This window comes from Atta cephalotes (genome assembly GCF_000143395.1).
Source record: "Atta cephalotes unplaced genomic scaffold scaffold00078, whole genome shotgun sequence".
Lineage (NCBI taxonomy): Eukaryota > Metazoa > Arthropoda > Insecta > Hymenoptera > Formicidae > Atta > Atta cephalotes.
This window is the reverse complement of record NW_012130142.1, coordinates 263,269-282,024: the sequence shown is the minus strand read 5'-3', so window position 1 is coordinate 282,024 and position 18,756 is coordinate 263,269. Positions and strand designations below refer to the sequence as shown.

At 26.8% G+C, this 18,756-nt stretch overlaps 1 protein-coding gene across 1 annotated transcript in view; it reads right to left on the bottom strand.

Moving 5' to 3' along the window:
* Positions 1-2,888: 2,888 nt before the first annotated feature.
* Positions 2,889-18,756, bottom strand: part of LOC105624437 (anosmin-1) — a 48,756-nt gene continuing 32,888 nt past the window's right edge. The window contains exons 6-10 of the mRNA XM_012205801.1: positions 14,668-14,864; positions 7,040-7,184; positions 6,706-6,920; positions 5,241-5,454; positions 2,889-2,971 (exon numbers count right to left, since the gene is read on the bottom strand). Of these exons, the coding sequence (XP_012061191.1) occupies positions 2,889-2,971; positions 5,241-5,454; positions 6,706-6,920; positions 7,040-7,184; positions 14,668-14,864 (854 nt within the window). The remainder of the gene's footprint in view (positions 2,972-5,240; positions 5,455-6,705; positions 6,921-7,039; positions 7,185-14,667; positions 14,865-18,756) is intronic.

Genomic DNA, 18,756 nt, shown 5'->3' with positions numbered 1-18,756 from the left:
ATATATATATATATATATATATATATATATATATATTACGCCATCAAAAGAAATGCTTTATCTTGAGAAACAAAATTATAAACTAAAAAACAAATTTTCAGTTTGATTAGATTTCTTTATATTCCTCTCGTCACTATGATTTTTCTCATAGCTTCTGAAACTTTATCAAACAAAGTTATTTTTTCCATGACATTTTTTCTTTTTATGTATTAATGTTGCGCTCGCTGCGTTTTGAAAAAAAAGCGGCTGTCACATAATGCCCTTTGTCATAATGTGCCCCATCTTCTTCTATTCATTCCAACCATATTGAATCGTGACGTTCGTATAAGCGAAAAATATGTCATAAGTGACACATTTTTCTTACATTTCATTTGTAAGTAATGAGAATTTAGATGAAATGAAATGATGAGATTGATTTAAAACACATATAAAATGAGAACTATTCTTATCTTCCTGGACAGTCAGTAAATAGTCGTAAAAAGCACGTAAATTGCGTTTACTAATTTTTATTTAATGCGCATGCGTAGCCTATTTTCACTTCATCTTTTTCGACTCTTTACTGGATGGGAAATAAAGAGAATCTTCGTCTAGTCTTCTATCTATATTTTTATAAATGTATATATATTTTTATAATTTTTAAAACGATCTCATCATTTTTATTTCCAAATTCTCTTTATTTATAAATGATATGCAAGAAAAGTCAACGTGTCATTTCTCGCTTATGATGTCACGATTTAATATGGCTGACGTGATTACTCATGAGCCTTAACTGTTAAATATTTAATTATGTACTATAATTTTTCTTGCGAATTTAATTTACTAAAAAGTAAAAAACGGACTGTAAATTGAATATTTTATTCATATATGAAGTTAGTAAAGATTTATGTTGTGAAATTAGCTGTTACTTTGACTTGGATTTAATATGTTTTTCAATTCATAACAAATTCATAACAAATGATCAATCATTGTTTACTCTATCTTTTAATGTTCATTTTATATATTATTATTTATCATTATATATATCGCATATTGCCACGTTCTATATATTTTTTTTAGCATATCTTTGTTAAAGAAGTTATTGTCCACAAACTTTTGTGTGTTTAATTTATATAAGTAGCATCTTATGTTCACTTTTATTGGAGTCATATTATAAGTATTACAGTGAGTAATATTTATTAATATTAATTGTCTAAAAATATTTCTCTGATAATGTAGAAAATATATTTTTCTGGTAATGTATAAATATTAAAATAATAATTTTTATTAGTTATAAACAGTGTCTTATTTGATATATATGTTTCATAATAATAGTTACTCAATTTGTAAAATTTATGATTAATTATTAGACGCCATATTTTGATTGTAATTATATTTAAAAGTTAAAACATAATTAAGAGAGAATGAATTTTGAATTTGATATTTATTAGCATAAATTATAATATCTACAAGTAAATGTAATGATATATTCCTTTCTATTTATCATAATTCTTCAGACGCTGTTGACAATTATTAAACGGATAACAATTATCTTTTTTGAATGTGACGAAATAATACAATTTTACATTCTATGTTCGTATAAAAATACGTATAACGTATAAAAATTATTAAACCCAATAAGTTTTGTTACAATACATTATTTATCTCTAATACCTCAATAATTTATATACTATTATATATACTATTGATATATATACTATTGATTTGTATATATATTTGTATATATATATATATAATATATAATATATAATATATATAATATATATACATATAATATATAATATATATACATATAATATATATACTATTGATTTGTAACATTCTTTGATCATCTATTACATACTGTCAAATATAATATATTGTAATAAAATGAATTGAACTGCAATACTGAATATTATTTAAAAAATTTTTTTTATTTTAATAAAAACGTTTACGGAATGTAAATATTTCTAAAATTAAACAGAAATTCTTAGTTAGTAATCATTTTTCATATGTCTGTTTCCATATCTGATTTAGAATACGAAAATGGTAAATATAGCATTTTACGGAAACTGATATCAATTTGAGTTGTTAACAAAACGCAAATTTATTTAAGTTAATGATATTAGGCAATAATCTTAAATATAAACTTGTGATACTTGAAAAATTCAATATCTCCTTACTATCATTTATGACGATAAAATGATGCATATTTACTATATCACTTACTTACAATTAGTGATATAATAAGAACTTACTATGATCTTACAAAGAACTATGATTAAACATTTTTCTATTATTATTGAAAATTTCTAACAATATTTCAAGTTATAAATCAAGAATACTTAATTGCTATTTTGTGTTTAAAAGTTATTAAAAGTTAATAAAAAATATACTGGTAAACATTTTATCAAAACTTAATTCTGCGAGGCAAATATAATAATTCTGCAAACAATTCATTATGTCGCCAAAATTCATAATTTTTATTTCAGAAAGAAGAAAGTGTAAAGAAATAATAATTACTAATTAAGATATAAGTGTTATTAGTGGATTTTTTTATATACAAACAACATAAAAAAACCGATTACAATAACGGCGTGTAATGTGTTTAAAATATATTTATCATGCGAACATTATTATCAATTAAAATCTTTTGTTAAATTAATGTATGTACAAAGCAAAGTATCTTACATAACTATCTAAATAACTTTAATTCTTTTTGTTCTAATAAATACAGTCATAAATTGTTATGTAGAAGTATTAGATGTGTACGAGGGTCATTTGAAAAGTTTTGAGCTTCAACATAAAGATGGCATTATTCAAAATCACTCACAAAATGATTCTGGTACTACAATCGTAACATTTCGCATGTTTATCTGTGAAAATTATAGTCATTTTGTTCAATTGTTGTTTCAGAGCCATTTCAGAGCCATACCAGTCGATGTCAGTGTTTTCGTTTGATGAAAATCTGTATCCTCTAAGCCTAACTTTGAGCCTATAAGAAACAGGAAAAAGTCATTAGGAATGAGATTTGGTAAATTTGATGGATAGTTAATCAATTCGTACTGCAATTTTTGTGTTATAGCGATCATCGATTTAATTTTTTCCATTTTTACAAAAACATTGTCATCGACTATCGGTATAAATGACTGTCAAACAACAACTGAGCGTCTATAATGGTTATAATATTCACAATTATCTTGCAAAACATGTACGATTGTAGTACTAGAATGGTTTTAACGAGCAATATCTTCTTGTTGAGGCTCAAAATTTAAAACTTTTTAAACAATCTTCATAGAAGATATTTATTAACTTATGCACGTATCCTAAATTAGATGTTGATATTAATGCAGTATTATGAAATTCAAACAATTGTATTGTAGAATTTCTATTTTAATAAATTTGATGTGAAATGAGTCAAATTAAACAATTTTATTTTTTATAAAAATTTATTCTGTGATACATAAAAATATAAATTGCTTTATAATCTATTATTTGTGAATTAAGTGGTAAAGAATAAATATTTTATCATTTTGCTCTGCAAAAATATAGATTGTAATCAATTTAGAAAGAACTTATTTATAGAATACATTTATAAAATTATTATTTATAAAATTTTTTGAATATCATCTAAAAAAAAGATAAATACGTTTTTTATTAATAAATGTATTTATCTTTTTTTGATGTATGGTAGAAGTCTACGATTCATATCTCGCGAAATACATCTTATGACTATATTTATCTTCTGATAAATCTATATTCCGAATATTCTTTACCATTTATAAACAACGCTTTTACATAAGTAAAGTTTTATATCTACCTACATACATTCGTCTTTAAGGTTCCTAAATCTTTAAGACTCCTCTATATCTACTACTGAATTACATAACATATTGAATTACATTATAAGCAAGAAATGTATCATAAGCATTAATTTTTCTTGCATACTATTTGTAAATAAAGAGCATTTGGATGAAACAAAATTTTTGAAACAAAATGATAAAATTGCTTGTAAAAATAGGCCGAAACTATCCTTAACTTCTCTGACAGTCAACAAATAATCGTAAAAAGCACGTAAAATGTGTTTACTAACTTTTACTTAATGCGCATGCATAGCATTTTCACTTTATCTTTTTTGATTAATTACAGATTCAGGAGAGATAAGAATAGTTTTGCAAGTATACCATTTTTACAAGTATTTTAAAGTAATCTTATTTTATTGTTATTTTTTTTATTTAAATTTTTCTTTATTTCCAAATGACATGCAAGAAAAATCAATGTATCATTTCTCATTTATTATTACATCACGATTCAATATGGCTGAAGTGACTACTCAGGAACCTTAAGTTCTTTTCTATTTCATATATTTATAATAATAATGCATATTTATAATAATAATGCATATTTATAATAATGCAAATTACTTCATAATTTTATTGTGTTAATCCGGTCATTTTTGTCTGCAAAATAAATTCTATGTTCGGCAACAGAACCCAACTATACTTTAGTTCTCGAAGCAAAATATGAATTAAATCAATCAAAGAGATTAATAAAATTTTCAGTAATATAAACGACTTAACTTTTTTAAAATCTTTTCGCTGCAGTACTTTATTACATTTGTTGCAATGGTTTATTTTTAAAAAATAAAATTATCTAATTCGAAAGCGCAAGTATTTGAAATGAAGAACGCAAATACAATGCCAAACTTTTAAATTAAAATCACTGCTCTATGATCACTTTTATTTTTGCGATAACATAAAACTTTAATACGAGCCATATTAAAATTATTTTCAACATCAAAGAGACATATAAATAAATTATTTTTTTTTATATTAAACGTTCGTAATAAACATAACATTAAATGTAGAAACATTTATGTATATAAAAAAATCTAAAATTACGTCTTTGACGATTTTTATTATAAAGAAATTTTAGAAGGCTTTGTGCTTTCTTTGAAAAATTATGTTTTGACGTTAAAAAGTTGTTGCAATATCGCATTATCGAATTTATGTAACTATTCCACATAAAACACAATTGAATTATAAGATGCTAGAGCAATATTCATAAGCTATAAAGAAAGTATCATTAATATTATTAAAGTATATTATTAAAGTATATTAATAATAATTAATAATTCTGTTAATAATTATAATAATTACATTCGTAATAATCCATAAATATTACAATTACAGCTTACAATTCGTTTGTTTTGCATATTCAAAAACCCAAGGTTTATTTATTTTTTTTATTTATCACAAATAAACCGGAAAATTGTTTTGTAGATCTGGACGATTTTGTTTTGCATCGCATTGTTTTTCTCCGCGAATACTTCCGCCGCTTCTGGTCATCTTGACATCCCGTTGCGAAGAACTCTATACTAGTACCATGACCGATATTTTCACCGTTTTTCAATATATTTCGTACATTTACACTGTACATGCAGTCGTTTTGAAGCTGTGGCAAATCATAGTGAGATGCCTGAAATTAATCATATGATAGATGAGGTTAAGAATATCGAGACTTATTTCTCATTTTTATTTTCATTGTTATGAATGTTAAAATTATTATTATCAAATTTTTTAAATTTTCTTTTTTTAAATAATGAAATTCGAGATCTGGAAAAAAGAACATCTTAATTATTTCAAATTTTTTAATATTTAAAAAATTTAATTTAGAATTAGGTGTTTTGATATAATTATTTGAAATAATTTCACGTATTGAAATTGTTTTGTTAAAAACCTGTTTTACACAATTCTAAATTGAACAATATAATAAACATTGCTAAATTTTTTAAAATATGAATACACATCAAATATACAATAGAGAACACCATCATTTCGATCAAAGTTAGATGTTTCGAATAATACAATATAAATTCTTTATTAAATAAATTGATTTCATATATGATTGTACTCCGATAATTTTTGGATTTTCAACACAATCAGTCTAAAACGCTATTAATCCCCCTAAATTCTCCTTAAATTAAATTTAAAAAACTATAAAGTTATTGCGAAAAATATTACCTCAGTCAGGTTTCGAACCTGGGACTTCTCGACTTTCATCTCAAGACACTCGCCTCAGAAAGTCGAGAAAAATTCCTGGAATCGAAATGATGGCATTCTCTGTCGTATTTGATGTATTCATATGTGCGATCGTTCTAAAGAATATATGTGTTTTTTAAATATGTTATTGTTTCAAAGTCTAAGGATACGTTCCAAGTTATAAAACACATGATACATCATTGTCCTTGTTGTTCATTAAATAATAAAAAAGGATAAAACGATACATCATATGCTTCATGCGTAACTCGAAACTCATCCTAGGAAACTATGAAATAATTGAAACAATAATTAAGATAACAAAAATAATTAATGCTCTTTTAAAAAAATATATAGAATTCTTATTTTTTATAGAACTGCAATTATAATTCTATTAACAATTAAAACAAATACAATATTAGAAACTAAAAATTTTTTAATATTTTCTTTTAAACAACAACTTGTTTATAAGTCATATACTATATTGTTACTATATTTATTTATAAGTTATCTCATCATTTTTTACTATTGTAACTATTTGTTGTTATAATTGTACAATTAAATTCGGTACGTAATTTTACATTGAGATGTATTCTATATATTTTTTATTAAATTTACAAGAATCTGTTAATCACAGCAATGATTGTTCTTTGCGAAAACACAACGACAAAGAAATTCGAAATCAGCATACCTGAACCACTTTCCAAGAAGTGGATTTCCGACGATGTTCCGAACCTTTCTTACGTGAACAGGATTCCTCTTGCCAAGTGATATTATACCTGCTAGCGTCGCTGCTTTTTGGCCAAACTAAACGCGCCTTGACTTCTCCACAATGGCAATTCATGCGACGCACATGAAGACCGGCCTGCGTTCGCTCGCATCTGCGAGAACGTCTCTCGACATCGGCTTCAATGAAAGGTCACTGCTTTCGTTGGTTATCCCGATTACACTGGACTTAGAAGGGAGACTGAGGGAAGGACTGATGAGCTATCATTATCGAGGATCGAGTCAATTTGGAACCTTACCATATGCCATATAATCGGTGCTATTGAAGACCTTGGATGCTTTGCGTGAAGTAAGACGCCGACCGCCGTACATGGCTACCGCTTGCACCTGAAGGAAGTACTGGCACTTGAGCTCTAAATTTTTCAATTCATAGCAAGTCTTATCCTGAAAAGCAAGTACAAAAAAACTCGATTACGCTAAAAACATCTAGTTTTAGGATGAAAAAATTATCGGTAAAATCTCGAGTATTCCGAATTAAGCTAAAAATTGTTATTGATTAATAATAGGTTAATTAATCATAATTAATTACAGATCAACATGAATTTTGATCCAGAAACAGCAATATATGATCCTGAACATTTCGAACATGCTAAAATCAAATAGCCCAAATTATTCCATCACATGAAGTTTTCGAGATATTCTAATTTTAAAATATCAAAAAGGCCTATTTTGAATATTTTTCGATTAGATTATCTCGTAAACCTGATATGATAGAGAAATATGGACTATATTCGATTTCAGTATGAAAAAAATCTATGAAACTCACCTATAATTATAAATGGGTCAAAACAATATAAAAAAAATAGATATATTACAAATATTTTACCACCATTATTCGAATTTAAAGTTACGAACAGAAATGTGACAGTTATGAGCTCTATATTCTTTTTATTCTTAATTTTTTTATTTGTTTACTCTTTTTTTTAACTTTTTACAATTTTTGGGGTTTTATTTTTAATCTTTTTTTAAACTTTTTTAATATATATTTAATTAAACTTTTGTATATATATTTTTGCGAATTTGGCCCGTTTTTCTCTCTTACAAGAGAAGTGACGATCTTGAATCATTAAATGTATATCATACCTGTGGCAAGACTGCCAGTTTTAAGACTAACTATGTGCTATGTGACTTGGTGGAGAAATTGAAGAGGATGGTGATAGTAACGGACTTTAGCTAAGAGCGAATGTACTTGCAATTAGAGCTCGGAATATTCGACTACCCGCCCGCCCATTATCCATTATCCGTGCATACGATCTCTTTCCGTTTTCGCGGGTACCCACAGAACTGTATATGATGCGAGTACCCGTGAAACCATGTGCGATACGGGTACCCATTTCGATGTTACATGCTATGTCCGCTACATGCTATAAATATCTGCGTGTAATTTTAAAGTATGTATATTTTATAATCGTTTGTAGTGATTCTCATTTCGTTTATAATTAAAATATTCTGTGGCTAAACTGTTTCGTTTTCACATTATGGATATATGGATATTAAACACATTTCCAAATTTAATTTGCTTTGCAGGGACTGTATGAACTGTACATTTTTAATTCAAACTATTTAACTACAAAACGAAAATTAGTATAAACAATCCTAAAACGCCTTTTAAATTGATAAAATTACACGCAGTATCTGTAGCATATAGCGGGCATCCGATCGAAACAGGTACCCATATCGCCCACGATTCCGCGAGTACCCGAATTAGCAAATACTCGCGGAATCGAAAGTCGTATGCACGGGTAACGGATCTGCGAGCGGGTACCCGAATTTTACGTTATTCGATTCCTTTTCTGAACTCTACTTATAATACATCTTAATTTTTTTTTTATTTCACTGTGTTAACCCATTTATAACTATAAGTGATTTTCGTAGATTTTTTTCATGCTGAAAATTCGAATTCGTAACCCATTTTTTATTATATGAAGTTTATGAGTTATTTTAATTTAAATATGCCTAAAAAGCCTTTTTGGCACTTTAAGATTTGAATATCTCAAAAACCTAATGTGATGAAACAAGTTTAGCTGCGAATTTGATTTTAGCTTGTTAAAAACAATCAGAATTACATATTATCGTTTTTGAATAAAAAAAATTCTTTTCAGAATTACATATTATCATTTTTGAATAAAAAAAATTCTTTTGTAGATCTGTGTTATTATATTAAATCAGAGGAAAAATTTTGCAGTATTCATTAGCTCAAAATTATATGCAGTAGTGTTTTCCGTTATCTAATAAAATTATCTAGATGGAGAAATGGCTTTATCTTATTTTTATTTAGAGTATCAAAAATATAAATTATTTTTATCTTATCTTAAAGATAAAAGAAATGTTATTTTTTCAAATTAATTTTATAAAATTTCAAATTAAAATTGTAGAAGAGTATTGTAATAAATATCTATATAACTTCTAGTAGTAAGTAATGAGGATGTCTTTCGTGATATAAATAAAAAAACTGGTAAAACTATATATTACCGATGTTCTCACTGATTTCAATACCTTGATATATGTTATCGAAGTCATGATCCTAAATCATCTTCAATGAATTTTAATCATCGCTCGTTATTCGTATTTAAAATATATTTTATAATTTTCCGCGCGAAGCGATTTTCACCTCTCCCCTGCCAGGGGGCGCAGTTTCCATCGCTCGTTAAAAAGATATTAATAACAAAAATTAAAAAATAGCATAGTAATATATATTGCAGAAAAAACGTTTTTTTTTCTGTTATATAAAACAAAAATGCTTTAAAATATATGTTACGCGAAGCGACTCTCATTCCACCTCCTCCTTATCAAATATTTCACGATATGGAACACGGAAAGAACATTTTGCAAGTTACATAGCTGAATTTTTATTTGGACGACTTTATAATTATCTTGAACGAATGGATGCTTTTTTTTATTTAATATGATGAGTAATATATATTCAGTATCTGAAAATATTATTGAAATAAATAATAATTATTTATCATAATTATTTATTGCATATTTTTATTTAACACAATATATTTTATTTAACACAAACTATAGCAATCAAAGTCTTGAGAATATTCAAAGAATATTAAGGCATCAGTAGTCTAAAGACTTTAGAACACTCGCATGGAATGCAAGAGGGACTCGATTCCCGAGGTAATATTTTTCGCAATAAGAATTAAGTATTTACAGATTTTAATATGTCACTCAGTATAATTAATATCATTTCGAAGATGCGAAAAAGCATCAAAAAATTGTTAAAATTGCTAGTCAATTTTAATTCGTGATATTAATGTAGTAATTTAATAGAATTAGCGTATTTCAAGACCGAAAAATCATTTTGGCGCGTGTTTCAAAAAGGACTGTGTATATATAAATTCACACAGACTTAGAAGCATTTAAGATTCAGCTAGACTGTTTAAAGCTTTGATTATTATAGTTTGTACAATATTATCACATAATATCGGTCCTATAATATATTATATTGTATATTTTATTTGTTCAAAATAGTGTAAAAAGAACATGCATGGGATAGGAGTTCCATCCTTCCCTCTGTACTCTTATCCCGATTTAATCCATCTCTTATCTAATTTCTCCAAACAGACACTATTATTTTGTAAGCAATAACGCAACGTTATTTCTTAAACTATTTTTTGTTAATAACTTTTGAATGAATAACGACTACGGAAAGTCGTGCGCCCCTCGATAAGGGGAAGATGGGGCGAGAGTAGCTTTGCATGGAAAGTCATGGAGGAAAAAGTGATATTATGGCCAGTTACATATATACAGTACATTTTGCACAATAATCTGATTAATAATCAATATTTAAGTTTAAAACTTGATAATTACATTCGTTAAAATGTTGTTAAATCGATTCTGGACTCGAAGTTATGAAATATTCATTATTTAAGACACTATTAATAAAAATGTGGCAACATTGCATAACGAAGAAAAACAAGGGTGATAATGTGGCCATAAAAATTATTTTACAAAATTAGTTTTGTTTAGAAAACAATATTTGATCACAAAATTAACAAAAAAGTAAAACATTCACATAATTTCAATATAAGATGCTCACTAAAAATTTCAATACTAAAAATAGTACATGTAATATAAACTATAGATAAACAGTAGAACTGCAATCGATTATCAAATAATTACTTTGAAAACCTCAAAAAAAAGATCATAAGTAATGAATAAAGGGTTACATTAACAAAATGTCATGCTATTATTTAAATTTGCATAACTCAAAATATATACAGTCAAATAAAATGTTAAATAGCAACAATACACTCAGAAATACATATATTTAATAACGCTATTTAATAACGCTCAAGTTTAAAAAAAATGAGGAAATAAATGTAATTAAATGTATTTCAGAAATTTTTAAAATGTATTTCAGAAATGTATTTTGAAATACTTGAAAGTAAAAATTATAGTAAGTATTGGCTATTGAGTATATTAGCGTGTGTATATTAACATTATAGTGTAACGGCGAACTACTGAATAAATGATTCCATAAGTAATCATTAGGATTTGTTACGTAATAGCGGATATATTAAGGGAGGCCACATATATACACTGGCAATAATACCATTTCTCCTCTATATTTTGAAGCAGAACATTTTTGTTTTATATAGCAGAAAAAAAATTATTTTTTAAACTTTTGTTATTAATAACTTTTTAACGAATAACGAGCGACAGTTAAAATCATTGGAGGTGATTCAGAGTCATGACCTTGACAACATATGTCAAGATCATTGAAATCGGTGTGATCGTCGATAAGATGCAGTTTTACTAAAATTGGGATTAGTATAGCATCAGTTATAATTCAAAGCAACATTTAAATATTTTCATTCACATTTAAAAATTATATTACTTAGAAGATAAATTTAAGGAATTAGATATTCTTAATTTGTATCCACATGTCAAATAAATTTTTTTTAATATAACATATCATTGCCATCATCAGCGCCAGTAGAATGCTTTTTTAGTTGTGGACAGCAAATATTAATTCCGCGTAGAAACCGTTTCAGACGAAATGTTCAAAAAAACTTTTATTCTTAAAAAATAAAGATTAATGAAAATATTAATACATTTTTTATATTCTAAATCATTTTAATAGTGACTTAATAACAAAATTATCTTAAAAATTATCAAGATAAAAATTTTTCAAATTTCATCTTTTCTAGATTCTTATCTAGATCTTATCTTATCTAGATCTTATCTAGATCAGATCTTATCTAGATTAGTAAAGTTAATCACCTTCATCTTATCTAAAATACATTTTTGTGTAATTTATCTTATATATATTTAAATAATTTTTAATTATCTAAGCACAATACTGTAATACAGAATATATTCGTTGCAAAATTTTTGACTATCTGACATGAAAGCTTGAAGTTTTTCTTAAAAGTTTTTAAAAAAATGTTCGTACAACTTTTTGTTACCAAGTTATATTCGGATTAAATAAAAGAGCATTCTGATTTTGATTGCTTATAGTAACTTTGTCAAAAATTATCGTATCTAATTAATAAAACAGATTTTTAAAGCTAAAACTTTGCTCTATCGAATGGTATCATGGGATAATTTTTTAAATATAAAATATATAAATTATAGAAATCAAAGCTTTAAACGGTCTAGCTGGAGTTTAAATACTTGTATAATTCTTGTGTGAATTTATATACTATGAATGTAGTTCTTAAAAATTCATGCCAAAATGATTTTTCGATGCTTATTCGCATCTTTATTTACGTCACCTAAAGAGATGTTGTTCCTTCATATGCCAATTATTGCGAAGAATATTATTAAGTAATTTAAAAACTTTTCGATAATCTAAAGGCTTAGGAATACAAGAGATCCGGATTCGACTCCCAGCCGAGGTAATACTCTTTTCGCAATAAGAATTAATTATTTATAAATTTTAATATGTCATTCAACATTATTAAGATTGTTTCGAAGATGCGAATAAGTATCAAAAATTTGTTAAATTGCTAGTCAATTTAACTCGGTAGTTTGATATTGATATTACTGCGATAGTTTAGTAGAGTTAACGTTTCAAAACTGAAAAATCATTTCGACGCGTTTCTTAAGGCTTTGATTTCTATAGTTTGTATTATCACGTATATGATCCTATAATATTATGTTATTGTATAAAATGTTATTGTATAAAATATATACAAATTTGAATTAAAAACGTGATATTACTATCCTTATATATTAGGTGTACAACTTTGCTTCCGCCGTTTTCCTATAGATGGCTTTAGCGGTAAGTGGTGGTCGAAATAAATAGATCATAGACGTCATACAATAAACTTGGGCATCTGTCAACATAACCCCATAGAAATATTAGTCGATTTGTGTCTGCATCATAAAGTTATTCTCGATTGAAAATGTCAGTTTACGAGCCAAATTCTCGTCATTTGTGGGAGGTTTTAATTTTTTTGCTTCAATATGAAGAAATCTGCGGCTGAGACTCATCGAATGCTCTCAAATACTTATGGTGAGGCCACTATTAGTGAAAGAACGTGTCGTGAGTAGTTTCAACGCTTCAAGAACGGTGATTTTGATGTCCAAGGTCATGCTCTGTATTTGGTGAGACCAGCTCGGTGTAGTATTATGAACTGTTAAAACCGAAACAATCACAGGCGATCGGTATCGAACGCAATTGATGCGTTTGAGCCGAGCATTGAAAGACAAACAGCCGTAATACAACGAGAGACACGATAAAGTGATTTTGCAGCATGACAATGCTCGACTCCATGTTGCGAAAGTGGTCAAGACATACTTGGAAACGTTGAAATGGGAAGTCCTACCCCATCCGCCGTATTCTCCAGACGTTGCTCCCTCTGACTATCACTTGTTTCGATCAATGGCACACGGCCTGGCTGACCAGCACTTCCGGTCTTATGAAGAAGTAAAAAAATTGGATCGATTCGTGGATAGCCTCAAAAGATGACCAGTTTTTTCGACGCGGGATTCGTACGCTAATCGAAAGATGGGAGAAAGTAGTGGCCAGCGATGAACAATACTTTGAATCATAAATGTATAACCAGTTTTTTACAATAAAGCCTCGAATTTCGGAAAAAAACGGCGGAAGCAAAATTGTACACCTAATACAATCATTGCGCAGTGATTAAAAGAAAAATAACGTAATATTTTTAACTCAAATTTATATATATTCTATTTTTTTTTATTGGCAATTATATCACTTGACCAATGTTTCAAAGTTTAAAAATTTGTTTTTCTATTATGATGATATTTAATGAAGTTATGAGCAATCAGAGTCAGAATACTCCTTTTTACTTAATCCGCGAGTAACTTAAGAACAAAAAATCATAAGAACATTTTTAAAACATGATTTTGTAGGGAAAGCCTCAAGCTTTACGATAGTCGAAATTTGCTCAAATTTTTTGGGCACGCTACAGACCTACAAAGTGCAAAGAAAATTTTTTATTTTTTTCAGCTCGTTTATTATTTTCTATATATAAAAATTACAAAACTCATATAAATTTAAAAAATATAGTAACCATTTGAAAGTAAAAATTTCAAGCTTTAAATTCCTTTTTTTAAATTTAAATTTTGACAATTTTTAACGAAAATATTGTGTATACAATTTTGAGCTAAAAAATACCGCAAAACTTAGCTTCTGACCCAGCATTTAAATTTAATATTAATATGTAATATATAAATATAAAAAAATTGATCGATTTAAAGTGAATCTCGATTTATATATAGATATATCTCAATTTTATTTTTTTCTAATTCTAAGCACATATCAAGATGATACCTCTTTTAAAATTACGTTACTATTTAAGATGAAATTAATTTTTTTATATTTTATGCGAATAAAAATTAAATTTTAAGAAATCTGCCAACCGTAATGAAGAAAACTTACTTTAAGAATTGTCTTATGATAGACGAGAATAGAATCATTTGTTGGTCCATGGATAAATCTGCTCCAAAATACTTTGTAAAACGATATCGGCACGTCCGACGCCGGTTTAATCCATCGTAAATTAATACGCAGTTTTTCACCAATGAGCCGAGCGTTAGACAAAGTCAAATTCTGAGGTTCTTTCGGATTCCGTGGTTCTGCAATCGAGGAGGCGCCATAAGATCATTGCTTCTTCACAGTGCAATGCTAATTATATAACGAAACTACACGTTTCGCGTACGTTTTCTCTGCAGTGAATATAATGAAGAAAATAATTTTCACTGTAGTAAACGATTGTTGCAATTCGATGATAAATATATTTTTATATTTTTTCTGTGTATATGATATGTAGAAATTTTTTTGAATTAACACGCGACATTTTGATCAATTTTTTAATAATATGTAAAATATTTTTTTATGAAATTGTACAATATATATATAATATTTATATTTAATTTTTATATTTTTATATTTAATATTTAATATAAATTAATTCAATAAATTACAGAATAATCTGATCAAATATATTATATAAAAATTATTCTATTTACAAATATAAAATGTGTTCTCTTTTGGTAACTGAAAGTATTGAAGGTAAATGAAGTAGTGAATCATCTCAAATCGGCTGATTCGGCAAAATGATAACCACAGACATGATTTCTAGTTGATTCTTTATCTGCTTAAGAACGATGGGAATACTTAATCCGGTTTTACATGATCCATTGATATGTGAATCGTTCATTATATTAATTATTCTTTTTTTTATGAACTTTTTTTTATAAACCCGTATGGTATGATCGTGATGAAGATAGAAAGTTTATATAAAAATATATTAATGATTCATTCAGACTCATTTGAGACTCATTTTAGATAATATTTCACATAATAATAATTTATTTTTAATATAATGTCAATACTTGACATTATGACTAGAGATGAAAATGACCAAATTTTACGGTAATTTATTCGGTAAATTAATCAATAATTTTTGGAAAATAATTTGATATAAAGGCATTCATCCTTTTTAATTAAATTAAATTCAAAATTTAGTTTAATTAAATTCAAAACTTTATTTAACTCATATTTTCATTTTGATATTACATATCGATATTCAATATGTAACATTAATATGTACAATATTATTATTTCTTTTAATTATTATATATTAAATATATGACAATGAAAAGACTAGGTACATAGTTTAAATTAAAGAAACTTCAAATAAGTTTTTTTTATTAGAATTTTGAAGAAAATGTAACAAATGCAATGATCTTAAATTATTCTGTACATACTTTTTTTAATTGTATTTTTATATTTTTTATTTTACAAAAACTTATGAAACTTTCATTTATTTGTTTGCTATTTTAGCGATTAGACTATTAAAGTTTTTATTAAAGAAAAACAAAGACACAATTATGCATCAAAAATAAAATAATGTTTCTATAATTGCTACTGCCAGAATATCTAAATAGAAATATAGAATAATTTTAAGTAAGTCAATAAAAAGCTAGATTTTAAAACAAGGAATTATGTAAAAAATACTAGAATTTTTAATCTGCATCGCTTTCTATTTTTTTGGCCTCTGTATCAAATCTTTAGGGAACCATATATAATTGAAAACAGATTTTAACATCGATTAGCTTTTGTGTTTAAATTTAATGAACAGGCCTATTATTATTCAATTAGCGATATTCTCGATGAGAATATTAAAAGAATATTATTTTATATTATGTATTAATGTGAAAAACATAAATAAAACCTATTTGTTCATAAAAATAAAAAACAAATTTTATCAAAATTACCAATAAATTATTATTTTACCGCAATTATATATAGACTTACTTTGAAACATATTGCCTCACATTTTCACTGTTTACAAATTTTTATTATTATTATTATATAACTATCAATCTTGGCTTAGGCTCCAACGAATAAATCCAAGGATAGATGTAAATCAGCCAGTGCGAGCCAATACAGGTTAGACATATGTGAAATCATATATTTTCTTCTTGAGAAAAATTGACAAACGTTTCAATTGGATCTTCGATTGGATCTTCCTCAATGTAAAAATAAAAATAAAATCGGTAACGTATAAATTTAATAAAAAGATGTGATGCGAAGCAAATTAAAGTATTTCATTAACATATATATTCATAAAATGATAACAATGCTTTACTTTAAATACGAAGCGCCACTACGCTCTGAATGTTAAGATGTTGAACTGTTGACTGTTAAGATGTTGAACATTGATTTGGACCGTCGATGATGAAAACATATATTTTTGTCGATAATAGCCATTGAATAAGAATCTAAATCTTGTTATATTTGCAAGTTTTAATCTTACATTATAATTCTTCATTTTCACTGTTAAGTTTTCGAATAAATGAAATTTCAGAAATGATAATTGCATTACAGTATGGTTATCGGACTTTCAACGCAATCAATTTGAAATATTAATAATCCCTCAAATTTCCCAAATTAATCTTAAAAAACTGTAATAAATTAATTGCGAAAAATATTGCCTCGGCCAGGAGTCGAACCCGGATCTCTTGCATTCCGTGCGAGATAATAATGCTGTCTGTCGTATCTAACAAAATACTCAAATCTAACATTTCAGATTATCTGTAATTTAATAAAGTCGAATAAGTCATTAAAACATAAATCAATTGAATAAAAAACTTAATAATGTTAACGAGAGGTATAAGATAAGACATGTTAGCACAAAGACGTTCAAAGAGTACATGAGAGGTCAAAATCAATTGTCGTTAGTCATAGATATAAAATATAATGATAATATTCTATATAAAACATAGTGATAAATAAATACAATAATATACATGTTTTATACAATAAAAAATACAATAGGAAAAATAAAATATGGACATGTCAAATCTTTTTAAAGATCTTGGTAATTAATCTAGAAATTCTGTGTTTTCCTGCACATTTAGACCATTCTTTTGTTTGTTAATAAAAATTGATTCTGAAATGAATCGTTTATTATAATTCTTTTCCCTGTCTGAAATTTTTGTGTGATTCCAGTTAAAATAATGATTAAGTTTCAATCTATGTTCAGAAATTATGGATTTTTGTTTTGTATTCCTTTTGATATGATTATGATGTTCATTTAATCTGGTCTTAAGCAATAGTTTCATCTGTCCTACGTAGGATGCATCACATTCCTGACAATTAACTTTGTATACTACGTTGGTTTGTGAAAGTGATGTTAATTTGTCTTTTTGATTTCTAATGGAAGAATTCAGTTTGTTTAATCCCACATAGGTAAGACGAACTGCTCTGTTATTCTTGAAAAATCGTTTGAATTTTTCTGATATTGATGGAACATAAGGTATTGTGAAAAATGTAGTAAAATTTTTGTTTGTCTGTTATTCGTGTGAGTTACATTGTTATTCTGATCTCTAGATTTTTTTAAACAATCTCTTTTTGATGATGTTAGAAAGCTCCAAGAGATATCCGTTATTTAGTAAAATGTTGATTATTTTATGGAAATTTAATTCGTGAAATTTTGAATGTGATAACATTAACACTACCCATTAATCCCGTAATAGTACCTATTTTTTGACTTAATGGGACATAAAAAATACCTAATTTAAATATCTTGAAGAGGATGTAAGTTTTTGAGTCTGCGATTTAAACTCACATGAATAACGAAGAACAGACAAAAATTTGATTTTCTGCAGCTTATAATTAATATCCGTATTCATAATTATGACCACATTTCCTTTGTCGCATTCATGATCTTTCGATGATAAGTATGCTTGTTTTCATGTTAGCCACTGGCCTTCATTCTGGTAAAGCTTAATTTGCGTGCGAAAGGTCAACATTAAGCAATACTTATCGTAGCGATTTGCGCAAGAGATTAACGTGACTCTAAAACTTTTCACTACGGGTTAATAGCCCGAATTCCAACAAAGTTCTCAAACATGAACACGTAGGTAAATTTTCTTCTATGGAATATTACGCATGTTCGACCTCGCGTGAGACGAGTTGTTCCACAAGTTTGGACAATTAACAATTCTCTCTCTCTCTCTC